At 56.2% G+C, this 26577-nt stretch overlaps 1 protein-coding gene across 1 annotated transcript in view; it reads left to right on the top strand.

Annotated features, from left to right (window-relative positions):
* Nucleotides 1–26577, top strand: part of NECTIN1 (nectin cell adhesion molecule 1) — a 66689-nt gene that overhangs the window by 24565 nt on the left and 15547 nt on the right. Inside the window, exons 2-3 of the mRNA XM_087433820.1 lie at nucleotides 25095–25445; nucleotides 26010–26312. Of these exons, the coding sequence (XP_087289946.1) occupies nucleotides 25095–25445; nucleotides 26010–26312 (654 nt within the window). The remainder of the gene's footprint in view (nucleotides 1–25094; nucleotides 25446–26009; nucleotides 26313–26577) is intronic.

The raw sequence follows: 26577 nt of genomic DNA, 5'->3' as shown, positions 1-26577 counted from the left end.
TTGGCAGGAGGCGTGGGGGCAGCAGCACGGGCTGACCTTTGCTTGGCACTTCCACCCGGGTCTGCTCTCCATGCTTGGCTTATAGAAATCTGTTTCATCTTCCCAACAACCTGTGAAGAAGTTACTCCTGTTGCTCCATTTTTATAGATGAAGAAACAGATACAGAAAGTCTGCAGTCACACAGCTAGCCGGTGGCGGAGCTGGGATTTGAACCCAGGAGCCTGGAGCCAGAGCTCTCTGCTATACAACTAGGGAGAACATGGGTCTCCAGCAAATGCCCCTGAGGAGGGAGGACTGGGGTGGGGGCAAGTGGCAGGGCCAGGCCTGGCCCAGCCAAAAGCAAAAGGGAAGACACGCTTTCTTGCAGCACCAGAGCTGGCTTGGCAGTACAGGGACAGCCTCTTTCCCCAGCCCTGGACTGGCCTGGATGGCGTCTGGCGGTGGCCTACCCTCTCCCGGGCTCTGTATCAAAAGGCATGGGGAAATGCGCTTGCTTTTCAGCAAAAAGGATCAAGATTAAACAGCAGGAAGAATTTCCCAGCTGTCAGGACCATACGCTATTAAAACAGGCAGCCAGGGGAGGGGGAGGCCCTCGTGGAGAAGGTCAATGCCTTAGTTGCTCAGAGCTGCAGAGGAGGTAAGTGGAGGCCGGGGAAGGTATAGGATGACCCCTCCTGCTGGGCTCGGCGCTGAAGGTGAGATGATGTCAGCCAGAGCAGAGAGACTGTCCCACAGAAAGAGGAGACTATCAGCTGTCCCCACGCTGGGGCCACCCTCTTCCTGGGACCCTGTCTGCCCCAGCCCTGCCACTGGACTTCATTAAATTGCATTTTCCCAGAGCAGGGCAGGCTGGTGACAGAATGAGTCAATGCCAGCTTGCTACAACTGTCGCCCCTGCAGCCGGCGGGCATGGAGGGAGATAATTGGGAGTGGTTTGACAGCTTAATGTCTGGGTTGGCTTCCTGCAGCCGTGGAGGGGTGGGGTGGGGTGGGCGCGAGGAGCCAGCCAGGAGGAGGCAGGCTGATTTGGGCTGCGCCTGTCTTCAGACTGACCCCAGCACTACCACCTTTCCCCTCCATTTCCCTGGCAGCGGCTTGTTGGGCAGGAAAATAAAGCACAGGGAAGGAAATTAGATCTGGAGAATAAATTAGGCTTTCTTTATTAATTTGTCAGAACTAATTAACATCTCCCCCAGATTCATCTCCTCTCCAGATGCCCCCCTGAGCAGGAGGAAGAGACGAGTCTGGAAGAGGCCAGACTTTGGGCTTCGGGGTCCCATTCTAGGGACTGCAAGCCGAGAGGGACCCCATAAAGTCATCTTGTCCACTTATCTGGGGTGCTGAGTCCCATCATGGGTGACACACCTTGAGGGTGGAGCCCCAGAAGACTCCTAGCACCAAATCTCAGTTACTTCACCTCTGAGCTTCCACCACTTCATCAGTGACACCGAGTCAGTGCCCACCTCATCCAGGGCTGGTGGGAGAATGTGAAGCAACAGGTCCCTGCCCAGCTCCAAGTCAGCTCTCCACCTTACACGTTGGGAACTGGGAAGTCTCAGGGTTCCTTCATACTCACAAGGTCATTTTGGTTTGACCCTAAGGATAATCTCAGGAGGTATCAAGAAGCAGTCATTGGTATTCACATTTCACAGATGACAAAGAGGAAGCGCAGAGTGGTTAAGTACCTCATTGAGATCACACAGCAAATCACTGCAGAGGCAGGATAAGAACTCAGCTGGGCAAGTGCTCTGCTCCGTGGCTTGTCCCACTCCACCCCCATCCCTGGGCTCTGCAGAGACCTGACTCACTGCCGGAGTCTCGCTTACTAACAGACACCTCACTTCCTGGCTGTGAGTTCAAGGTCTCCAACCCAGGAGCTTCCTCCAGCTACCAGAGCTCGGGCGCTTCTGCAGGCTGCCCCTTGAGTTAGGCGAGAGCCTGGATTCCTTTTGTAGAGTTGGTGCCTTCCCTCATACACCCACCCCCGTCCCAAAACAGGGCTCAGCTCTGCCATTTCAGAGAATAATCAGCTCTGAGAAATGCCTCTCCACACCGAGCACATGAGAAGCCCTTGAGAGTCGGCCACGCCTTGTTTGCAACACCTCGGAGGGTTGCAAAATCTCGTCTGTTCTCTATCCTGCCGAGCTGTGATAGCGTCCTAGAGGTTCCATTTCTGCCACTAGGCAGCTTCCGGGCCCCTGGAAACACCCCCCACCCCTGCAGCATTGTCCTGAGATCAAGAGCTTGTTGCCTTCTGCACCTGGAGGCTGGTGGAGGCTGGCGGCAGAGACTCCCAGACGGGCCAAGCCAGAGCGAACGTGAAGGAAGCATCAGCTGACCAGTTCCTATATTTTAAATAAGGAAACTGAGGCCTAGAAGGAGATAGTCACATGCTTCTCTGGCTCACCGCAGCACCAAGATTAGAACCTGGGTCTCCTGACTCCCAGCCCAGGCCCCTTTCATGAACTAGGTGTTAATGCTTGGCAAATGACATCATAAAATGAATTTGTCACATCAGGGACCCTCAGGGCCAAGAATAAGCTGAGGGGCTGGTGGCAGCTGGACAATGTAATGTCCCTGGGGGGTGGGACATATGCCCAATGGGGCCAGACCACAAGGCCCGGGTCCAGCGACAAGACCACTACCCCCACCCCCTCCAGACCTCCTGGAAAAGCTCTCAGGAGGGGCTTCACCCCCACAGGGGCAGATGGTCCTGTTCCATGCCCTCAAATCATGAAATGGTAGTAGCTGGGCACCTCCTCTCCAGCAACACAGTTCTCTTTTCAAAGCTTGTCTCATTTGATGCCCCCAACAAACCTGCAGGTGCAGGTGTGGTGGTGGTTGTAATTCCCGCTGTACAGATGGGGAACAGAGCCCTAGAGAAGCTCTGGGTTCTCGCGTCTTCATGGGCCTGAAAAGCAGACTCCTCATTCGAGAGGCCTGGGAGAGGAGGGGTGGGCAGTGGGCAGACCTGGGTTTTTGTCCTCGCTCCACCACTACCTGACTTGGGCAGTCCTGAGTGCCTCTGAGCCTCAGTTTCCAGCTGGCTCTGGAAGGTCGTGCTGAGGACTTAGGAGCCAGGTGAGCCATTCCCCAGTGAGTCCACCCGGTGTCTTTCACAAGCCCTCCCCCTGCCTCCTGCCACTCTCCCTCACACATTTGTGGGTGACGAGAGAGTAGGAAGAGATGTCAGAATAGGGCCCTCCCAGCCATCTTGTGACTCCAGCCAGGCCCAGAGGCCTGAGGTGCGAGAGTGCAGGGGTGTGGTAGGCAGCTGGGATGGGGACCTCTGCTCTCCGGGACTCAGGGCTGGGCACTGACAGAGCTGGGTGTGGCTGGCCTGGGGTGGTGGGGAGAAGGACGCGGGGAGAGGGAGGAGCTGGCATAGTTGGCATGTGCTGGCCGGACGTGGGAAAGAGTCCCAGAGTTCCCGTGAGGACGCTCAGAACTTTCTTAGACTCCTGGAACTGAGGAAGGAGGTTGGGGGAAACCCCTCAGGCCACGTCAAACCTCTGGCACCTCTGGTCCTTCTCTTCTCTGCATCCTCTGGGCCCACAGTGTGAATACAGGTCTGTGCTGGCACCTACCCAGGATGCCGGCTGGTAGAGACACAGACATTGCCCCTTACCCTCTGCAGGGAGCACACCCCAGCCCTTTACTGAGCTCTCCTGGGTCCCCAGTCCACTTGCTGTAGGACTCTAGGACCAGGCCAGGCACCATAGGCCAGAGTGAGGGTGCTGATTTGGGGGGGAAACTGAGCTATCTGAGACCTATTGTGGAGTTTTGAGGCTGCCCATTCTTCTGCAGGAGGGCGCAGGGCAGCTTCTAGAATCCAGACAAATGGGAGTAGCCTTGACCTTTGGGGAAATCCTGGAACCCACTTCGGGGTGCTAGAAAGGGCATGCTCCAGCCCTGAGGGATTGTCGCAGCTTGTTGGCTCCGTTCATGACCCCAGGGTATCTACATACCAGCTGCCACCTCCTGAGCAATTACTCTATGTCACACTAACCATGTACATACATTATTTTATTGAATCTTTATAGCTAGTTTGTGATAAAATATTAAGCCCATTTTACAGATGGGGAAACTGAGGCTCATTGCCAGTGAGTGGAAGAGCTCAGCCCAGGTCTTTCTGCCACCCAAGTCCCCTCCCTACCCCTCCTGTTCTCTCCTTAAGAGGAGGACCTGCCTGATCTCCAGCTCTGGTACCTGATCCAACAGGCCCAAGCACACCACGGGACAGAGTGTGCTTCCCTTGCAGCAAGAGGAATTGAGGACAGACATCAGGAAGTACATCTCCATCAGTGAAGGGTGTAGAACATTTTAGCAGTTTCCCAGAGGAGATGATAGGATCTCCTACTATGAAAGAAAGGGAAGTGATTTATTTAGTCACCGGGGTGGAGTTGTTTGGGGTAAAACCTTGTCAGAGGCAGAGGGTAGTTAGTGTATGATATCCCCTCTCTCTAACCTCTGGTTGTGCAGGTCAGAGGCCCAGGCCCCAACTCGGCTGGGCATGACTGCCCTCTGCTGCTGCCACTTGGCCCAGCGTCAAGCACAGATGTCACCTTCCCAAGGACATGCTTCCTTGCCTGAGTCCACTTGGGAGCCCTTGCCAGCTGGTGCCTGGGGCGGCATGTCGGGCAGGGCAGGGCCTAGGCCTGGGCAGGTGTGGTCCCCAGCTACCTGTCTGAGCACCAGTTGGCTCCAGGGTGAGAGCTCAGCCACCTCAAAACCCCAGTCTTTGCTCCCTTTCCCTTCCCTGCTCCCAGAACGGGGCTGGGAGGAGACCCAGACTGGGCAGGTCACCAAGGGCTTCAGCCTTTGATGCCCACCCTGCCCTCTGGGGAGATCCATGCTATTCACTGCAGCAAATCTGAACCTACAAGTGTCAGCCAGTGAGTCAGGCACTACCTGCCTGGAAAGCTGGAATCTGGTCTCAGGAGAGGTTCTAATTGAGCAGACAGAAAAACAGAGGGCGGTCTCATTCTGAAAGTGAGTACAGTGCACAGAAGCCAGAAGACTGCAGCTCAAGTCCTGGACCCACCACTTTTTAGCTATGCAACTTCCTCAACCGCTGGGCCTCAGTTTCCTCCTCTGTAAAATGGGAATATCAATACTTGGTCCAAAGGATGGAAGTGGAAATGATGTGGGATCCTAAACGGGAAACATTTCTCAGTGCCTGGTACATAGGAGGTGTTCAATCAATACTGGTAGAAATAAAACAACTTGCTGCTAGAATCCTGGGAGGCAGGAAGCGCAAATACTGTCCAAATACTGTATTTATTTTTAGGGATGAGGGAGCCTACAAAGGAGGGAGACTGAGCCTTGTAAAAACTTAGGGACACACTCAATCTGTCTAATCACTTTGAAGATGAAAAGTTGCTGTGAAATGGCTACCATTCTGATGGGACCAGGGCTGGAGCAAAGATGTAGAGACAAAGCAGGGCAGATTGTGTAAAATAAAATGCATATTTTTAATTGCTTGAGTTCACATCTCATAAAAGAAAAAAAAATAAAGCACAAGCCCTGGCCATCCCCCCTTTCCCTGCCGTGAGTCAAGAACCAGTTCCCACCAGTCTTTCTTGGGTTCAAAGCATCTCCCCGCCCTGATCCTCACCCCAACCTCCACCCCCATGCACTGTGGGCGAAAGGGCCTTCCTCTGAGCAGTGTGGGCACGGCCCCTCCCCGGGCGGCCTCTGCCTGCGGTGGGCAGCACCCAAGTTGTCAGGCCTGATGGGAGGCAGGGAGGGGGCTGGGAGATGGGAGATAAAGGTGGCTGTCCCCACCTCTGCCCACCAGGCCTCCTGTTGATTGTAACTCATTGTCAGGTGAAGTGGTGCAGCCATCTCACTATTATCAGGCCCCAGCGCAGTTCTTCCCCAGACAATGGAGGCTAGATGCTGCTTCCTACCTTGCTCCTATCTGCAGCCAGCAGCCCTGCTTCCCGGACCTGTCTCAGCCTGTAACCAAGGAGGCGGGGGCCTTGAGCCAAAGACCCACTGAGCCAACACTGCTTCATTCCCACCCTGGGAACCCACCCTTTCCCTGCTTCCTGCCAGCCCTGGTCCCCATGTCCTCTGAGGTGGGCCAGACCTCCCAGCCCCCTGCCTGACCCTGTCTGTCCTCCCCCTCGCCTCCCCCACCCCCAGCCCTGACTCACCCTCTCACTTCCCACTCAAGCAGATCTCTGGGACGTGTCAGGACAAGGCACCTGGGTTCTGGTCCTACAGGCTCCGGCTCTGCCCGCTCTCAGGGGGGTGGGGCATGTGGGAAGGATTTGCTTTGACCTGCTTCTTCAGGCTGCCCTCCCTCCTCCACCCCCACCCCAAGGGGGCAGGCCTGAGGTGAACTCCGGAACACCTCCTAGTTGCACCCACAAGGGCCCAGCCTGAGGCTGCTGAGGCCTAGTGTGGGGAGGAGTGGGGGAGAGGGGTGCTACCCATCTTCACCTTGACCTAGGCCAGCCCGGGTTTCTGAGCACTAGGCATCAGACACCATCCTGCCCCCCCAAGGCTCCTACCCAGAAGCCTTCACTCAGCCAGGGGCTGTTTCTACCCTGTCCCTCTTCCTCCTCCCTTTGGATCAGGAAAGTAAAAGAAGTTCGAGAGACTTGGATTCTCTCCTTGGCTTTTCAGTTCCTTTATTGTATAGCCTAGAGTAAGTCACCTCACCCTTCTGGGTCTCAATTTCAACATCTACAAAATGGGCGGCACCTTCCTCTAGATCATTCCAGAACCTAGGGTCATCAGGGTAAATGGGACTGGATGAGCAGAGTGATGGGATCAGCACTGGCAGGCCAGACTGGATAGCAAAAGAAGGGGGGGCTTTCCCCCCTCCCGTTGGGGCTGGAATTGGATGCATCTCCCACATATGGGGCCTGTCAGCCTTTTTCCTATAGAGAATTCTTTTTACAAATAATCATGACATTCTCCAGGGAGTCTGGTCTTCCTTTGATCACGAGCTTGATTAAAAGATCTCAGTGACCAGAGAAGTCTACCAAGTCCCACATCCGCGAGCCTGTTCTCTGAGATTTGACTCTCTAGCCTGGCTCGCAGGTCATTGAGCAAACACGGATCCAGGTCCTACCATCGCCGGGCGCTGGGGCTCAGAGAGAACGGCTCTCCTCAGAGCCCAGCACTGTGCCCCGGGGAGAGCTGGTTGCGTTGTGGACCGGGATGTTGGATGTGGATAGGAGTTTTCCACAGGGGCTGGTGTGGAGGGTGGGGACATGGGGGAGACAGGAGAAGCAGCTGGGAATACAGGCAGGGACAGATTATGAAGGCTGACAAGTAGCTCAGATTTACCTTAGATTTACTCCAAGGTAGTTAGAGAGCTGGGACCTGTGTGACAAGATCTGATTTATATTCAAATCTACTTATTAGCTGCCTGGCTTGGACCAACTGTCACCAGACATGGACCCTAACCTGCTTCTGTTGCCCTGCTTAAAAACCTAACTTCTGGTGCAGTTTCATTTAGCTCCCAAGAAGGAACCCATGTTTGGTCCGGTGACAAGACCACTTCACTAGCCTGAGCCTCTGTTTCCCAGCATTAGCAGTAGGACATCTCTTGGAGGATTTTTGTGAGGATGAAATGAGATTCAGTGCCTAACAATATCTCTTAGATAATGAATGCTCATTAAAGGTTCACTGTTTGTAGTGTTATTGGTCCCAGGATTCCAGATAAAAAATGGTGGGGCCTAAACTCCCAGGGGAGCTGCCGTAAGGATTGGGAGTGCAAGGGCTGTATTCTGGAAATCAGAGGAAGGAGAGTCAGATGGATGTAACAAGGTGACTGACTGATGGGACTGGGCGCTGGGAGGGATGGGGGTGAGGGAGCAGCTGGAGAGGGAAGAGTTCAGTGTGGGCCCGTGGATGGTGGGTTGCCCCATTGGCAACTGGACACATGGATTTGGGGCCCTCAGTGTGGAAGCGTCATCGAGGTCATGGGGGTATGTGGGCCCACCCCAGAGTAGACCAAATATTCGCCAGTTCTCTCCCACCCCCCTTCTCATCTCATATTCCTTCCCCTAGTCTCCTCCTTCCCCAGAATAGTACAAAACTTAGAGGTCACCATGAAGTTCAAGGGCAAATGTCTTATCTACCTCAACCTCCTCCCCATCACTTCAGGATGAGGCTGGTGGGTGTGAGCAAAGCAGGAAAGATACAGGAGATACCTTAAGAGACAGCTGTCCAGCCTTTTCCATATGGACCAGAGAGGAGAGAGGTTGCAGGTGGAGATGGGGGAGGTGGTGGCCTTCCTTCCACTACCCGCCCACTATGCTCTCTTTCTACACCTGACTGCCTCCTGGCTTTATTTGCTTATCTACTGACCCTGAGGCAGGTCCTTTGTAACTACAACGAGAGAAACAACCACAGTACATTTCTATGGGCTGGTGTCTGGCTGATAACCATTCCCCAGGTGCCCTCGGGTCCATTATCACATGACTGAACCATCCAGGTGAAGTCACACCTTCTCACCCCTGTTCTTCCCTGTTCCAGCTCTGCAGCTCCTCCTTCCCCATCCCCACCACCTTCTTGGCAACTTTAGATGAGTTGTTTTTCTCTGCACCTCCCTTTTCTCATCTATAAACTGGGAGCTTAGGCCAGATGGTCCCCATCTAAGGGCTCCACCATCTGAAAGATTCTCAGTCTGGTCCTTCTTTCCACCCCAGTCTCTCCCTCCATCTCATTCTGAGTTCTCTGTCCCTTTGACTTTACTATTTATATGCCGAATTCACCCACAACATTTCAGTTTTCCAATAGAATCATTAATTACCCCTGTAATTAAACCCAATTAGCAGTTGTAGGGGCCTTTCTGAGCGAGGAGCCATTAGCCAGGGTGAAAATGCACGGGAGTGAGAGAGGAAGAAACCCCACCCTTTCCCAGCATTAAAAATGAAAGCAGGAGACGGGGCTGCAAAGCAGAGGGCACCAATTAGAGCTGGGGCCTCGCTCATTAAGCTAATTTGGCATGCTATCCCAGCAGACTCTGGTGGGAAGCCTGTCGGTGGAGCTGGGTAAGAGATGTGTCCGAGTTCCGGGCTCACCTTGGGGGCTGAGCTGGCCCCAAAGTAGCCCCTCTAGGCCTCCAGCCCCTTGCTCAGGGAGGGGTGTGAAGAGTCTCTGCCGATTTTTAGTACCTGCTGCCCACTCCCTGGGCTTTCTGGGCAACTCATAATCCAGAGTGGGTGGGGCTGGCCTGGGGGTAGGGGGGGTGGTGCATGCCAGGTGGGAGGAGCAGGGATGAAAAATGAGAAGGAAAAGAATAACAGAACCTTATATTGTTGGGGCCTTGGGAAATGACAGGGCCCATCCCTCATGGGATGGTTGTGAAGATTGAGATTGTGTGTGTAAATGCCTGATAGCCGTAGGTGCTTAATCAATGGTAGCCATCAGTAGCACTTTGCAGTTTCCCCTGCATTAGCCCTTCGGCAAACCTGGTCCTCCCTGGTCCTTCCTGGGCCTCCTGGGCCCTCCCTGAGGAAATGGGAAAAGATGTAACCACCAGCACTTCACAGGTGGAGAATCCCAGGGACACAAAGATCCACAGCCAGAGGTGGGCAGTTTGGACTAGAAGTCAAGTTTCTTAACTCCTGGGCGGGGAGGGAAAGGGAGAAGGGAAGAATGGAGGTTTATGTGTCTGGAATGCCCGGTAGTGTCCTCAGACCGGGGCTGCCCGGGGGCTCAGCCTGCCCTGACAGGAGTGGGTTTGGGGGGCTCAGCCTCACCCAGAGCCAGGATGAGTGGCAGAGGGGAAATGGCGTCTGCCCTCCCGACAAAGAACCCTTCCCAGCCCCATCCCAGTCCCAGGGCTGCCAACAGGCAGGGTCCAAGTATCGTGTGCACCTTCACCCACAATTCTGGGGCACACTGGGTATGTGCCGGCCACTCATCTCTCCTGGAAAGGGAGAAGTGGGAGGCCATGGGCAGCCGGTGGGGTGATGAAGACCGTAGCCTCTGGAGCCACACTGCCAGTGTCAAATCGGTTTTGTGGACTATGTGACCTTGGGCAGGTTACTTGACCTCTCTGTTTCCTCAACTCTAAGACGGAGACAATAATGGTACCTAGCTCTGGGATTTGTTGTGAGGATTAAGTGAGTTGATGTCTATAAACTTTCAGACCTGGGCCTGGCACAGATAAGTAAGATACATATATTAACTGTTCTTGCCCATTCGTTGGCAGGGCTCTGGCAGAGAACTTCATCTTTTTGTGCTTTCTCTCCTAGGGAGGGAGAGGAGCATGTGAGACCCTTGGCTTCTGCTGCTCAGGGGATGAGCCCAGTCTTGGGGAGGTGGAAGATGGCAGGCAACGCCCTTCCCAGACTTAGCAGAACATGGGAGTTCACCCCACACACACCCCTGCCACGGGCCACTCCTGGGTTTTCAGGGGCCACTCTGGGCAGTGTGGTAGGCAGGGTAAGGAGGACATGGGAATGGAAAGGAGAGGCAGGGAGGGGAAGGGAAGGGAAGCAGGTGGCCGCAGAGGCTGGGCCGCATCCTGCAGCTGGGCGCCGTGCCCCGCTGCCTACGTGCTAGCTCTCTCTGCGAGGCAGGACGAGAAGCAGGTCCCGGCATGCCCGGCCCCTACCCAGTGACTCCTGAAACCCCAACAAGTCTGAGCTGGAAGCGGGACTGGGTGAGGCTCCTGATAGATTTGTGCTGGGCAGAGGGATGGCGGGGAGGAGGGGGCGGGAAGGATGGGAAAGACCCCACACTCAAAACTCCAACACTGCTAGTGGCAGATGAAACTGGGAGAGTGGGCAGGGCTGGGGGAAGTGACCAGGGCTTGGGGTTTTCACCTCCTGCCTCTCGGGTCCCCTCACCCCACCCGCCCCTGCCCGGCAGGCTGTGACGGCGGCGGCAGGGACCTGCTCCTCTCAGCATTTTGCCAAGAGGGCGATGATTTCAGTGCTGCTGAGAGAGAGAGTAGGAGGAGAAGGGAGGGGATGACAGCCCGTTGCTGGGAGCACAGGGAGGCCCGGCAGGAGGTTTCCCAGACCCCAGGACGTCACTCCATCCTCACCCCACCCAAACTAAGTGGCCGTGCTTAGGCCCATTTTACAGGTGAAAAGCCTGAGTTTCAAGAAGGCTGTGGGACTTGTTTGTGGGTCCTACTGCTAGTAGTCGCTGAGGCTGAAATTAGCAACAGGATAAACTGGAAAGTGTATGCCCTCCCACCGCCACTTTCAGCCTCCTGGGTGCTGGGGCAAGGGACAGCCCAGGGAGAGTTTTCCAGGGACCTGGACGTGTCCACAAGGCCCTGCCATGGGGTGGCTTGGAGAGAGAGCAAGATGAGCGTGGAAGCACAGTGCCCCCAGTCAGGCAGACCCACCTGCATGGGGGAGGCCTCAGGTTCAGCTGGCCTCTCCCTGCGTGCCACCCGATGTCAGGACCCTTTGAAGACCCCACTTTCTCTGGCCACCCCAAGTGGAAGGACCATTGGGTAGAAAGAAAACTGTGAGCCATGACTGCCGCCTTCCTACCGGGGTGCCACAAAGCTGTGGCTGCCTTCAGACCTGGAGTGAGTTGAGATTCGCGCTGTCCTGACGGCCACACGTAGGGTTCTGCTTCGTTCTGCGGTTAAGACCATAGGAGGTTAGCACTAGGGTTAGGTCATGACTCAGGTCTCGTGGTCTAGGTTGGCACTGACATTGAGACAGGGCTGGGACTAGGATTGGGGTTTACACTGGTGGTTGGGGAGGATGCTATTCAGGGTTAACACTAGGGTGGGTACAGTGAGTTGAGGGTATTACAGCTAAGGCTACGATTATCAGAGAAATTAGGGATCCAGCATCTACTGCTTATATTAGGAGGAGAAATGTTCATTTTCACTTGAGCCTTGGACTGGGGAGAGAATTGGGGCTGGGGGTGGTGGCTGAGCCAAAGCAGGTTGAGTGTGGGAGTATACAAAGAAGTGGGTTCTGAATGTGGCAGAAGGACCATTAAGACTCTCACCTCGGGCTGGCCCCGTGGCTTAGCGGTTGGGTGCGCGTGCTCCCCTACTGGCGGCCCGGGTTCGGATCCCGGGCGCGCACAGACACACCGCTTCTCCGGCCATGCTGAGGCCGCGTTCCACATACAGCAACTAGAAGGATGTGCAGCTATGACATACAACTATCTACTGGGGCTTTGGGGAAAAAAAAAGGAGGAGGATTGGCAATAGATGTTAGCTCAGAGCTGGTCTTCCTCAGCAAAAAGAGGAGGATTAGCATGGATGTTAGCTCAGGGCTGATCTTCCTCACCAAAAAAAAAAAAAAAAAAAAGACTCTCACCTCCCTTTTCCCCTAAGTTCTGCTCACCTCTGTTGCCTCCTGTGATGCGGTCCACCCCAGGCCCCACTCTGGTGCTATTCAGACATGAGCCTGAGTTTCTGAGGCATTGGAGGTCTCTCTTCTGTAGAGTCTGGGTTCTCCTATCAGCAGATTGAGCACAAGGACTAGACTTTGCCTCTTGTCTCTACCCCAGCAGGCCTGGGTGCCTGGTCTGCTGAAGCCTGGGGGACCTGGCCCACGGCCAGCCCCCTGCTTAAGACCCTTTAGGGGAGGCTCCTGGGGCAACACTAGCTGAGGAAGATCAGTCATAGAAAATGTGACCCCCAGCCTGTACCACCTCCCTGCTTCCTGTGCCCTCCTTTTGTCTGCTCGCTGGACTCTGCCCATTAAAATGGTTTAATGCTGCCCTGAGTGCGGAGTGGGTCAGATGAAGACTGCTACCCTCCTGCTTGAAGTCCCTGGTCCAGGAGCAGAGTGGTGGCAAGGAAGGCTTTTTTTGGATGGAGACAGCCCAGAACTGGGAGGTGTGGAGAGGGAGCCTGACCTGCTGGAGTCGGGGACCAGATTATGACAACTGAGACATTGGGAGTGGGCTTCACCAAGGAGGGGCCATGCAGGGAGAGGAGCTTCCACTGCCGTCTCCAGCGTCACGGCTCCCCTTCCAGCACTACAGGAGGCCAGCTCCAGAGAAACACCCACTGCAGGCCCCAAGCACCCTATCCCAGTGCCCCCTACAGAGTCTGAGAGAGAGCCACAGCCCACCTGGTCCTGCATCCCAGAAGCTAATCCCCAAAGCCTGGTTTAGTTTTGTGTCATCCGTACAGTGAAGGGGTGAGCAGAAGTCCCAGCGCTGCCAGCCCTGCCTGTGTGTGTCCAACCTGAACCCCGCGCTGCAATTGGACTACAGTGTCACTCATTTGGCCCAGACCAGTGAGTCCTGCCCAGAAACAAAACAGCAGGTTTGGTGCCTGCGGCAGCCACCTTCTCCCTGTTAAGCTACTTGGGAAGCAAGTGAAGGGGAAGAGATTGCCTTGGGCCCTAATCACTGCCCCTTCCCTCTCCAAGAGTCCAGGGTCACCACTGTGCTGTGGCTACAAAGCATCATCACAGAGGTCGCCGGTGAGACCAGGACCTTCTACAGCAGTGCGGTCGAGAGGCAGCGTCCGCCCCATCCCAGTGTCCCTCGCTCCAGGGACCCCAAACACTGTCGCAGCAGTGCAAGTGGAGCCTTAGTCCTGCTGCCTCGTTGGCAGTGTGGATGCGGCCTCCTGAGCTGTAGAGTTGCCTTCTCATTGGCCGGTCAGCAGCAATGCCCCCCGCCCTGAAGCCCGTCCCGTCCCTCCTACTCCAGCCCTAGAGTCCCTCCTGGCAGGAAGAATTCTGACCCTAAAGCCTTGCCTAGGAGGAGCCCCCAGAGGCAGGAGGTGATGGGGCAGAAGGCAGAGCTGCCAGCCCACGTAGAGGAGCCTGGGGTGTGGACGGAGGTTCTAGGAGCAACAAATGCCAGCCCAGGGTGGGACGGGCCCAAGGGCTGGTGCTATAGGGTCCGAATGCCACAGGGAGGGGGTGGGGTGTGTGTGTGTGTGTGTGTGTGTGTGCGCGCGCGCGCGTGCACAAGGCTCGAACAACCTGCGCGGCTGCAATCAGGCTGTCCGTGCTAGAGGAAAGACGGAGGAGAGCCAGGCCCAGGGTGAGAAGAGCAAACGGCAAAACTTAATGACTTTAATATGAAAGAATTTGCCACTAATTAAGCACAAATACTCCACTAATGCAGAGAACACATGTCGTGGATTTCACTTAAGCAGGAACCAAATGAGGTGAAAATCCTTCCGAAATGATAGCAGGTTACCAGCCGAAGGAAGACGCTGCCCCGACCTTGTTTCTGCTCTTAGAAACACAGCCCGCCCCCTTGTCTTCGCAGCCCCACTACTCCCTGTCCAAGGGTTCCAGTGATGCTTCCACTGCGTGTCTCCCTGTCTGTGTCTCTTCCCCGGCTCCCCCTGCCCCATGTGCTCTGTCCTCTGAGGACATGCATGCCCCTCCCTGACCATGTTCTGACAGCAAGCAGCAGTCGGGTCCAAACTACCCGGGGCCTCCTGGTCCCTCTGCCTGTCTTCCCCAAACACACACCTCACTGCCCTCCGCCTCCAGAGCCGAGAGCAGCTCTGTAGACAGGAAGGCCTGCATGCCTGCTCTGAGCCACCTCTGGGCCCTCTGCCCCAGGACAGATCAGGACAGGTCCTCTCTGAGTGCCCCCAACCCTGTTCCCCACTCCCCTCCTGCACCCAGCTTGCTCTGGTCCAGCCTGTACATCCATCACACGCTCCAGCACCCCTGCCTGAGCTTCATGCCCCTTCCTCCCGGCCAGTGGTGTGAACCGGAGGCAGTGTTGCCCCCCAGGGAACGTGTGGCAATGTCTGTAGAGATGTTATTGGTTGTCACAACTCGGGGGGTGCTACTGGAGTGGAGTGGGTCGAGGCCAGCGATGCTGCTGAACATCCTGCAGTGCACAGGACAGTCCCCACAACAAAGAATTATCAGGCCCTGCATGTCACCAGTGCCAAGTTGAGGGCCCCTGCTCTGGGAAAGTGGCCTTCTCCTAGCGGGGACTTGCCGAAAATCACACGGTGGCTTGGTAGAGCCAGGATGGAAACCAGCTTACCTGATCCTAGGCAGCTTCTGTCCCCAACACTATAATAATAACAATAATACACGCACTTGTGTAGCCTGACTGTGTGCCAAGCACTGTGCTAAGAGCGTATATGAATTACCTCCTTTAATCCTCGGATCAACCCTGGGACATAGTACTATCATTGTCCCCATTTTATGCCTGAGAATACTGAGGCACAGAGAGGTTGATGCAACTTGCTTAGTCACCCAGCTAATAAGTAGCAGGTACAAGCCCAGGTCTGTCTGAATTCAAAATCAGGCTCGTGGGTAAATTACTTTATACACCCCCACTGTATTCCTCTGAACCCCTTCCCTATCAGTCTCCCCCACAACCCTTCCCTCTGAGAAGGAGTCTTCTCTGGAGCAGGCAGCATACCCCCACCCAACTGCCTTCCCCTCCCGGCACAGGCCCGGCCCCCAGCCATTAGTGCGGGCAGCTGCCTGGAGCTGGACAGGGTGTTAGCAGAGCTGGGCAGAGCTGGGCAGAGCTGGGGTGGTCTGACGGCCCCTTCCGGTAAGAGGCAGATCGAGAGCTGTCCACTTCCAACAGGTGGTGAACGGCAGCACGGCACCCACAGGGCTGAGATAACACATGTGTCAATCCCGAGCTTTTAGAAGGTTCTGCTGGGGTAGCCTGGGGAGTTCTCCCTCCGCTTTCTCAGCAGCCCTCAGCCTCTCCCACCCCCACACTAGCCTTGCGAAGAGGATGCTGCCTACGTTCCCCAAACTGTCATTAAACATGCACCCTTGCGGTGGGGAATCCAGGCTGCTGTGTGTCTGCTGTGAGGCGGTGTCGTCTGCCGGAGCTGGTGGACAGAGGCGGCGTCTGCTGCAGAGATGGGACCTGTCTGAATCCTGGCCTCAGACCAGGCGGGCCAGGTCTTCGAGGCTTCAAAAGGCCCTTCCAGGAGAAACCAGGCTGTGTTGGGAGGGTGTGGAGCTGGGGAGCGGGCAGGCTTCGCAGGGCTAAGACCTGGGCAGCAGGGCCTCAGGGCCGCAGCTTGCTTGGGTGAGAAGAAGATTTTTCACCTTATGGTCTGGAGTGAGGAAGGAACCAGGGCTGGGTGCTAGGAACTGGGGCAGAGGAGAGAGGAAAGGAAGCCAGAAGTGGCAAGTGGGAAGGAAGCACAGGTTGGGGTTGGGGGCAGGCAAACCTATACCCTTTTGGAGTATAGCTTCCTGGTTTCAGTCAAGAAGGAGAAGATTCGGACCCTGACCCGCTTCCCTCCCATGCAGGTGTGTGGCCTCCCCTTCCACCTGTTCTGCCCTTCCTGCCGACACTGTGCTGTGTCCTCCTGTATAAGCCCTGCTCCTTGGCTAATGTGCGATTTCCAGAAAGCTGCTGTCAGACCTGAGAAATGGCTAACCCTGGCCCAGGACCCCAGCTGGCTCACAGCCTTCTCCACCAACCACTTGGGCCCCCTTATGCTCACTGCATGACAAGCACTGGGCTGAAGTCCTGGCCTTTCCCCTCAGCAGGGGAAATGCTATGACAGACGTATGCTCAGGTCCTGGGGCCCTCAGGGGGCAAGAACACCTCACTCACGGGGTGGGGGGGCTCCAGGAAGCCTCCTCCTCAAAACTCTAAGATCCTTCAGGAAGGATGAAGAGGACTAGGGCAGGTAATGGGGTATTCATTTTTAGTGGAGGGAATAACGTGGCAGGGAATTGATGGTATTGTTCCATGTGGCAGGAGAGCGAGAGCGGGAGAGGAGGTGGCTGGAGGCTTGGGATGCCCAAGAATGAGGTCCAGAGTCCAAAAGGACTTGATCCTGAGGGATGCAGGAAGCCGTGGAAGGATTTAAATAGAGAATGATTTATATTTTAGAGTGGGGAATAGGTTAGAGGAGGGAGACTGTATGTAGACTTAGCATTATTCTGCAGGAGACCAGCCCTGCCCCAGGGACATGGCTTGGGGAGCAGCAGAGACAGTGGGAGAGATGAGATGGCGGGTGCTAAGGCTCAAAGGAAAGGGGTTGGATTTACTTAACTGGGGTAGAGTCTCAGCCCAAGAGTGTTGAGAAAATAAGGAAGTGAGACTCTGCTGAAGGTGGGAGGTGGGGAAGGGGCTGAGCTCGTGGGAGGGGCTCAGGAGGAGTCTGGATGGGGGCGGTGGGTTGGAGAACAAAGTCATTCAAAGGCCTTTAGGAGCCCCATCAGCTGCACTGGGGGTTGTATGGCTATTGAAGAGCCCTGTGCGCCTGGCTCTGCTGTTGTGAAGCCTGGATTTTCCCAGTATTCCATTTAATCTGGGAGGTCGTCCTGGAGGAGCTGGGCAGTATACAGAGGTAGAGCGGCCACTTGGTAGAGAAGTTCCAGAGGCTGAAAGAGGGAAGATGCAGAGCTGGGGCAGAGAGAGAGCTGGACAGGTGGTGTTCAAAGTACAGTCCTCCAGGGTCATGGGCTCCAACACTCATTTTACAGAAAAGGAAACCGAGGCCAGAGAGGGGACCTGCTGTACCTAAAGCCATACAGAAGTGACCAAGTAGTGGGGTCCAGAGCCCACCTTTCCCAATTTCCAGGAGGTACCCTTCCTCCCTACCACCTGGCCAGAGGAAAGGTGGCAGGTACGGGATGGGTACCACAGAGAGGACCAAGAGGTGGAGCCTGAAGGCTGGAGATGGAGAGGGGCAGAGCCACGAGAGGCTCCCTGTTCCTGGGATGCTGAGGTGAGTCAGGGGCTGCTCAGGGCCAGCCCTGCCCTGGACCTTAGGGATGGGACAGCCAGCGTGAAACAGGACTGCAGGAGAGCAGTCCACGTGTCCCTGGCCACTTGCTCCTCAGTGGGAGAAGGCAAAACCCAGCTCCCTGATTCATCCTGTCCCCCAACCTGTCCTGCCAGGTTTCAGAGAGAGATGGGACTTGCCAAAGCATCCCCCACCGCCACCACCACCCCGGGGCTTCCACGCTGCCGGGGAGCAGGGCCAGCCCAGCCTGTCTGGAAGATCCTGGGCTCCCATTCCAGCTCCTTCTCGGGGCTTTTCCCAGGCTGCCGCGGCCCCTCCTCTCCCACGCACTGTGCTCACCCGCCCAAGGCGCCAGGCGCCAGCCCCACAGCCCATCATTAACCAGCTCCATGTGGGAAGTTGAGGGGGGCATCAGCCAAGAGGAAAACATCGGCAGTTTCTGTGACCCCAAAGGAGGGGCGGAGGCGCCTGGGTTTGGACGGTAGCAATTAGCCCCTGACTGTGGGATCATGGGATGTTATCACCTCTGCTGGCAAGGTGGATGTGGAGGGGACTCAAGGCCCCAGGACACCTGGAGCCGTCCCAGCAGGCCCTGCTCCGGGAGAAAATCCCCCGGGGCCCACTCCCACCAGGCAAAGCCCCCACATTGCAGGAGGCAGGGGAAACATTAGGGCCGGGCTAACAGCGATGCAGGGCAGGGGCGCTCAGCCCAGACTCGGCCCTCACGCCTTCTTGCCATCCCCAGCCCCAGTGAGAGGTAGCCAGGGGTGCAGGGACAGGAACTGCGTCAGCTGCTGCTTCTCTGTTTCCTCACTGAGCCATCTAACCTGGGTCACCCTGGACCCCATCCTGGGTGTGGAGGGGAGGCTGGAGGTGCAGCACGGGCACTTGGGGAGCTCCCAGACTGATGGGGAAACATGCCCGGGGCATAGATACGAGACAGGACAAGTTCAAAGGACTTCAGTGAGAGCCCTGTGCATGTGAGTTCTTGCTGGCAGAACAATTGGGTCCAGGCGACACTGTTTGGTGAAAACTTCCCAGAGGAGGGGACCACAGAAATGGGATTCCCTCTGGATCGCACCCTCTTCCTCACCAGCCTGTCCCCAGGTGGATCGGCCTGGGCATCAGGAAGCGAGGAGCCGGCCAGCCCTGGGAGCTGGCATCTGGGGAAGTAGGTGCCCTGGGAAGAGGGGACCCATCACCTTCAGGTCGCTGTGCTGACTCAGCAGGGTTTTGGCTGGAGGCCCTCCCCCTCCGTGGGTGAGTCATTCCCACTTACCACTTAGCTGGTTTCTCACCGGATGTCCTGTTCCTTCCTGCCAGTTCCGGGGAGGGTGGGGGAGTATCCCTGGAAAGCCCTAGAGATGGATCTCAATGGATGCTGGTTTCAGAGAGGCCGCTGTTGGGGAGCCCCGTGCCCACCCCAAATGTGCTCCCACTTTCCTCCAGGCCAGGCCTGCCACTTCTGCCCACCCAGCTGATGGCCCCAGGCAGAGTCTCAGGAGAGGGGGGACAGAAGAGGAGGTGGCCCATGCCAGAAATCCCCCGAGCCTCCCTTCCATGGCCCCTCCCATTCCCCGACCCACGTGGGCCCGGTCCCAACCTACTTAGCCGGGGAGAGAGGGGTCTGAGCTTTCAAAGGGCGGGAAGAGAAACTGCTCGAGGTGACTGGGAGCTGACTATGGGAGCGGAGCGCCTCCCCCTCTGGGCCACGCCCCGCCGCGTGGGAACCCATGGCCTCAGCCTCGGATTAGCTCCCTGGCGGGCAGGGCAGGCAGCAGGGCCCGGGGAGCAGGTTTGTCGGCCACAACTGAGGAGCCTTTGTTTTTTTGTTGCTGAGCTTGGGCTTTTGCGGGTCCGTGACGTCTCGGGGGCTGGCCCGATGCCTGCCTTGTTGGCTCAGCACTTCTGGGAAGCCACGACGGCAGCCTGAGCTGCCTAACCCGAGCTTGAGTGGGGAAACTGAGGCACGCGTACACAGGCCCCAGGGGCCTGGGTCCCAGACCTTGGAGCTCCTAGGGTAGTCAGGGAGAATATAGGCAGTGCTCGAGGTCAGGAAAAGAAAGAGACTTATTCTTTTGATATCCCTGAGATGCAAAAAGCCCTCTGCCCGGGTCACAGGTTCCCATGGATGTCTCCACCCTTCACTCCCCACCTCTCTGGCTCCTTCCTGCTCTGCACATAGCAGCCTCCTGCATGTGCAGGAGGGTTCCCAAAATTCCCTGTTTCTGACCCACCACCTGATATCCAGTTACCGGACTCCAGCTAGGGCTTCATCTCTGGCCCCCTAGCCCCTTGACCCAACCCCATGCCAAGTCCAGTGCAGGGTTGCTGTGGCTGCAGTATTGTAACTGGTATTCATGCTATTTCTCAAAAGGAGCAATGGAGGAGCTGAGATTACATTCCGGGAGGGACGCCATCCAGAAAGAGGTCCTGAGGAGTTAGACTGAGCACCTGAGTCTATTTTTACGGCAGAGTGGGGAGAATGCTGGGCTGGGAGCTGCTGTTCTGTGTCCCTGAGCAAATGACCCAACCCCTCTGGACCCTGGTCCCCTGCTTGTCAAATGATGATAGATTGTATGGTCCACTGAGCTCCAATATGCTACCATCTTAGTGGTCCTGGTTGCCACATCTGGGACAGCCTCTGCTTCTCATGTAAGAGGGAGCCTGCAGGGAAGGAGAGATGGGGCCTTCTGTGGACCAGCCCTGACTGCTTGGGGAACCAGAGGAAGCTAGCAGGGTGCTCGCCAAGCCCTGGACCCTGCCAGCATCAGCCATGACATGATCTACTCCACCCAAGGCCAAGCCTGCTCCTTCCCTCTCCCACAAGGACTTGCAGTCTGTTGGGAAACGGGGAAACACAGTAGACACACGTGCCAGGACACAGCAAATAAAGGGGCACAGATTCATATTCTTTGCGGTTGGGGTATGAATAGAGGTGTCGCCTGAGTAGGGATGAGAGTCAGGAATGGCTTCCTAGAAGAGGGGCCTAGGAGCACCCAGTACAGTGCCTAGTAGTGAGTAGGTGCTCAATAAATATTTGTTTAATGAAGATCCAGGAAGGGAGGCCTACTGCTTCATAAATGAGAGATGATGATGATGATGGTGATGATGGTGGTGATGGTGGTGGTGGCGGTGGTGATGATGATGATGGTGGGGTTGATGGTGATGATGATAACGACTAACATTTATTAAGCATTTAATTTTGTGCTAAGTGCTGCTCTCTAAGTTTCACATGTACTCATTTAATCCTGACAACAATTTTATAGGATAGGTATTATTATAATCCCCATTTTACAGGTATGCAACCTCAGTGCAAAGTGAGGTACAGAGAGGTTAAGTCATTTGCCCAAAGTTTCACAGCTTGTAAATGACAGAAGGGGAATGCAAGCCCACACTGCCTGTCTCTTCACAAGGTTACCATACTGCCTGAAGGGGACGGTGACGGAACAACCCTTCAGAGGCTGAACGGAGCTTGGGCGATGTAGGGGAGACACAAGCGTCAGTTTTCAGGTTGTCAGGGCTGGAGTGGTTGGTGGAGAAGCTTGGACTGCAGGGGAGAGGGGCTGTGTGGTCTCCAAGAGTCTCCCCTCCTGCTGTGTGCCCTTCTCCTGGGGCATCCAGAGGGGGCTTGCGGTCCGCCTCTTCCTGCGCAGACGAGGGCCCTCTTCCCGAGTTCCTGCCCCCATCCAGTCCTTTCTCTCCCTTTCAGTGGTAAGCCCTGCTCCCGCATTGACTGGAGCACCCTGACCCTGCCTGTCAGAGTCACCAGGGGTCTTCCCCTTTTCTGAAAACCTCCCAACCTACCCAATGTAAAGATCGAGGGACATTCTCCACGCTCTGCATCCTCGGACAAAGACAGGCCGCCCCGAGCCAGAAGATTGGGTTCTGGGTGCCTAAGCCTGGGGTGGAAGGGAGGAGTAAGGGAAGGTCTTCAGACCTTGCCAGTCTTCCCAGCCCCTTCCAGTTCCAGAACTCTGGGATCCCCATGCTCAGTGACCCCAAACCCCATATTCCAAGAGCTCCCTTATGCCCACCCCCAGGGCCACCTCCCCTGGCCCTGCTAGCAACAGTGGGCTGTGGGCAGAGAGGCCAACATCAAAACAAGTCTGCCTGCTCCTTAGAGGTCCTCCCGCCCCGCACTTCCATCACTGGGCCAAAAGGGGCAGCGACCTGGTGGACCCGCTTTTTGGGCATTGAGGGGGCACCCCAGCCGCTTTCCTCCCTGCCCTGCCGGGGGGGTGCTTCTGGGAGAGCCACACCGAGAGGAGAGAGCAGCCTTAACCCCAAAACAGACATGGGGTGGGGAGGGCCACCTCTGTCTGGTGAGCGCTGAGGGATGAGGGGGGCCTCTGGGGGGCCTGAGCCCCTGTAGTGCCCTCCCCACCCCACGCCCAGGCCACTATCAGTGATCTCCCCTCCTGGCACTCACAGCCCTGAAGGGTGAGGTCACTGCTGAAGACACGGCCAATGAATGTCAGCCTGTGTGCCAGCCACTGAACCCTGCCTGTCCCCACACCTGCGGGGGGATGAGAGAAGATGGGGTCGCTTGGTGGGCCGGGTCCCACTGTAGGCCCCACCATGCCCTGGCACCAATCCTGAGGTGGTTCCTGGTGCCCACACCACTACCCCCACCTGTGGCCCAAGCCCTCCCAACTGGCTTTTCCTGTTCCTGGCTTTCTGTGGTGAAAGTTCCCCAATTACCCACATTATCTCAGCTGCTGGGCAGCCTCCAGCAGGCTTGGTGAGTGGAGGTTGGGGGGTGGGGAGCGAGCACCCACTTATCCTGCCGGGAGGGCCAAGGGCTTAGCTACTTGCCAACTGGCCAGTCAGCAGGACTCCTGGGCTGTCTGGCCCACTGACCTCATCGTGGGACTGTATCTGGGGTGAGGCCACAGCTGGGCTGGGCTGCAGTTCAGGGAATCAGACAGTTAGGGCCAGAAGGGACCATTGAGACTGGGGAGTCCAGCTTGCTCCCTGAGAGGAGGAAAATGGGGCCGAAGAGGGGGAAGGCCAGGGTCCCAAGGCAAGCTCAAGAGAGAGCCGGGCTAGATCCCAGCCCTCCTGACTCCCTGGTGGGCGCTTCCTCCATTGTGCTCCCACCAGCCCACAGTGCTCTCTGCCAGGGGCCATGTCAGAACCCCACAGACCAGCCGAGGGGACAACTGGAGGCTCAGTGGTGGGGACACCCCAGGTGGGCCTTGAAGGGCTGTGTGGATGTGAATAGGCTTAGAGAACGGAGGAGCATCAGGGAAGCTTTTAGAGCACAGCAAGGGCCTGGCTTGGAGAGGCCAAAGCTGTATTTACTCAGCAAGCATTTCTTGAGTACCTACTGTATACCAGACACAGGATGCTGCAGTGACCTAGAGAGACCTGGCCTGTACCTCTTGAGGGGAGAGAGGGGCAGCACACTTCACTGGCCAGGGTCTTTAGGGCCCTCTGAGGAGTGTGCCCTCTCCGTGTCTCCATCATGCAGAGGCAACTGTAAGCCCCAGTTCCCACTCTTGAATCCAAGACTCCCTTGGGGGACCATTTAGGCCATCCACCTGCCTCTGGGTCTGTACAGGGCCTGGTGTTGATATGATTGATGGCCTCAGTAACAGAGTGAAGTAAGGATGCAAAGACGTGCCATGTACAGATGCACGGCCAGTGGCAGAGCTCAGGAACCAGGTCGGGCAGAGAGAGCTGAAGACGCCCACTGGAGGGGATGGCTGCCCCAAGTTAAGGGGCTGAGCCAAGTTCAGGGTTAAGGAAAGGCTCAAACGAAAGCCGTTCTAGATGGAATAAAATAATCGGTGGGAAGACTAGAGGGAATTCATTCATTCATTTGACGCCACTGATCACTCCCTCCTTCTCGCAAATCTCCACAGTCACGGCTCACCTTCCAATTTGTCTGGCAACAGATATTGACTGAGCACCCACTGTGTGCCAGAGGCTGGGCTGGGCACTGGGGCTGCAGTGATGGAAGACACAGGTCCTGCCCTGGAGGAGGTCACAGTCTGGTGGAGAAGTCAGAGATGTGAACAACCACATTCCAAGGCAGAAGAGAGCTGTAATAGAGGTGGCCAGACTGACACTGGCTGGGAGGACCATGGATGCTTCCCAAAGGAGATGGCCAGTGGGATATCCATAGGTGGAGAAGGGGAAGGGCCTTCTAGGGCATTGCACAAGCAAGAGTCTAGAAGTGTTGCATCAAGAGGCTCTGTGCTCCTTGGGGGCTGGGACTGAATAGCTCGTTGATATGACTCAAGTACTGATAATAAATAGACTCAGCAAATGGTGGTTGAATAAATGGGAGCAGGGAGGGAGGAAGGAAACATGGAAACATGGCATGTTCTGAGGAGGGGCCCAGTCTGACGGGGTCGGAACACATCGTGCATGGAGAGATGTGGACAAAAAGGCAGATGACAAGGACGTCGAATGCCAAGCTAAGACATTTAGACTTGATTGTGAAGCCAACCAGGAGCCAGAGGCCAAGCCTTGTGCAGTGCCTGCTCCTCTCTGCCTGGCTGGGTAAGAGGGACCGAGCCAGTGCACCCTGGGGCATGGGACTCAGCGTGAGGGAGCAGGCAGTCGCGTGGCCATAATGACGGCCACTGTGGGCCCTGTGCTCACCCAGCGCTCCCTGCCTCCCAACACACGTTCTCATCCATCATACCATCTGGTTCTCCTAGCAACCCTGTGAAGTAGAGAGGACTGGATTATCCACCCCATTTATCAGACGAGGGAACCGAGGCTCAGCAAGGTGAAGCAGCTGGTGGCTCCTAGGCCGGGGCTCTACTCAAAAAACAGTGCCTTCAGGGGCCAGCCCGGTGGCGCAAGCGGTTGGGTGCGCGCGCTCAGCTGCGGCGGCCCGGGGTTCGCTGGTTCGGATCCCGGGCGCGCACCGATGCACTGCTTTGGCAAGCCATGCTGTGGCGGCGTCCCATATAAAGTGGAGGAGGATGGGCACGGATGTTAGCCCAGGGCCGTCTTCCTCGGCAAAAAAAGAGGAGGATTGGCGGATGTTAGCACAGGGCTGATCTCCTCACAAAAAAAAAAAACAGTGCCTTCAACCCTCGTCATCAAAAATGAGGGTGTAGATGTATATTTCCTGCCATGGAAGAGTATTGATAATCTATCACCAAGTGAAAAGGCAGCTTATGGAACAATATGTACAGTATGATTCTGATTTTATAAAAAAAAAAAAATAGATGGTTACATAGACATACAGAGAAAAAAAGTAAGAGGGTATTTTCTACAAGATTATTAGTGATATTTCTGAGTGATGGGATCATGGGTTGTGGTCATTTTCTTCTCGATGTTTTTCAGAATTGCCCAGAGTGTTTTTATAACAAGAAATTATCATTTTTATAATCAGAATAAAAAGAATAATAACTGCTAGAAAAGGAAAGACCAGCACACAAGGGGCTCAGGCAGGGGCTATGCCTGTCGCTGACCGCTCCCTGCCCTCTCCCTCGACCAGGCTCCCACACCCAGGTGGTCCAAGTGAACGACTCCATGTATGGTTTCATTGGCACGGATGTGGTGCTGCACTGCAGCTTCGCCAACCTGCTGCCCGGCGTGAAGATCACCCAGGTCACGTGGCAGAAGTCCACCAATGGCTCCAAGCAGAACGTGGCCCTCTACAACCCAGCCATGGGCGTCTCCGTGCTGGCTCCCTACCGCGAGCGTGTGGAATTCCTGCGGCCCTCCTTCACTGACGGCACCATCCGCCTCTCCCGCCTGGAGCTGGAGGATGAGGGTGTCTATATCTGCGAGTTTGCCACCTTCCCAGCTGGCAATCGAGAGAGCCAGCTCAATCTCACTGTGATGGGTAAGCTGGCCTGACCCTTCCCTCCCTGCTCGTACAAAGGCCTGGGGCCTGGGGCCTTGGCCATCCTCGGTGTGTGTCTCAAGGGCCCCATTCTCCTTGAGTTGTCATGCTCCCAAAGGAGCATGGCATGGCACTTCCTGTCCCTTCTAGCCAGGTTGTCACACAGTTCACTAGGGATTGGGGGCAGGGCCTTAGCTGTGGACAGGGCTGAGGATCGGTATTCGGGTTGGAGCTCCACCATGGGGCACTTTGTGGATGGCCAGGAAGCAGGCAGAACCATCAGACACCATAGTAAGGAAGAGAGCTGCTTGCCTTGAGCATGCCAAGACTCCAAGAAGGCCACCACTTGACAGAAGGGGATACAAATAGAGCAGGAGGACGTGGGTTAGACATGAAGACGTCCCTTTGAGAAGTGCTGGGAGGGGCATTGGTAAGGCCCAGCTGAGAGGCAAAGATGACCAAGGTGACCTGCAGAAAGTCCTGGGGGGTACATATCCTCCTGGGCCTGTGCGTCTTTGACAAGGCAGTAGAGCCAGTCCCATGGCTCTCTCTGGTTCCCTGCAGCCAAACCCACCAACTGGATAGAGGGCACCCAAGCAGTGCTTCGAGCCAAGAAGGGGCAGGAAGACAAGGTCCTGGTGGCCACCTGCACCTCGGCCAATGGGAAGCCTCCCAGTGTGGTATCCTGGGAAACTCGGCTGAAGGGCGAGGCAGAGTACCAGGAGATTCGGAACCCCAACGGCACGGTGACGGTCATCAGCCGCTACCGCCTGGTGCCCAGCCGGGAGGCCCACCAGCAGTCCCTGGCCTGCATCGTCAACTACCACATGGACCGCTTCCGGGAAAGCCTCACCCTCAACGTGCAGTGTGAGCCGGGCCTCCTGGGGCGGGCGCCGCTGTCCCCACCACTCTACCCTCGCCAGCCCTCCTTCCTCCTCTGCTTCTCCGATCCTGTCACTCTCCCCACCCCTTCCTTCTCACACCCCCTCTCTCCTTCCTCCCTTTCTCTTTCTGGGGGTGCTTTGTCCTCCCCTCCGCCATCTCCTCCCTTTGCTCATTCTCTCTCCTTCTTCATTCCCCTTGCTGCTTCTGCTCTGAGGGTCAGTGATCACCACCCTCCCTTTCATCTTCC

Source organism: Ceratotherium simum, chromosome 7 (assembly GCF_057802395.1).
Source record: "Ceratotherium simum simum isolate JZ-2026a chromosome 7, ASM5780239v1, whole genome shotgun sequence".
Lineage (NCBI taxonomy): Eukaryota > Metazoa > Chordata > Mammalia > Perissodactyla > Rhinocerotidae > Ceratotherium > Ceratotherium simum.
Note: the sequence above shows the minus strand (reverse complement) of the source record. Positions and strands in the feature narration are given on the sequence as shown.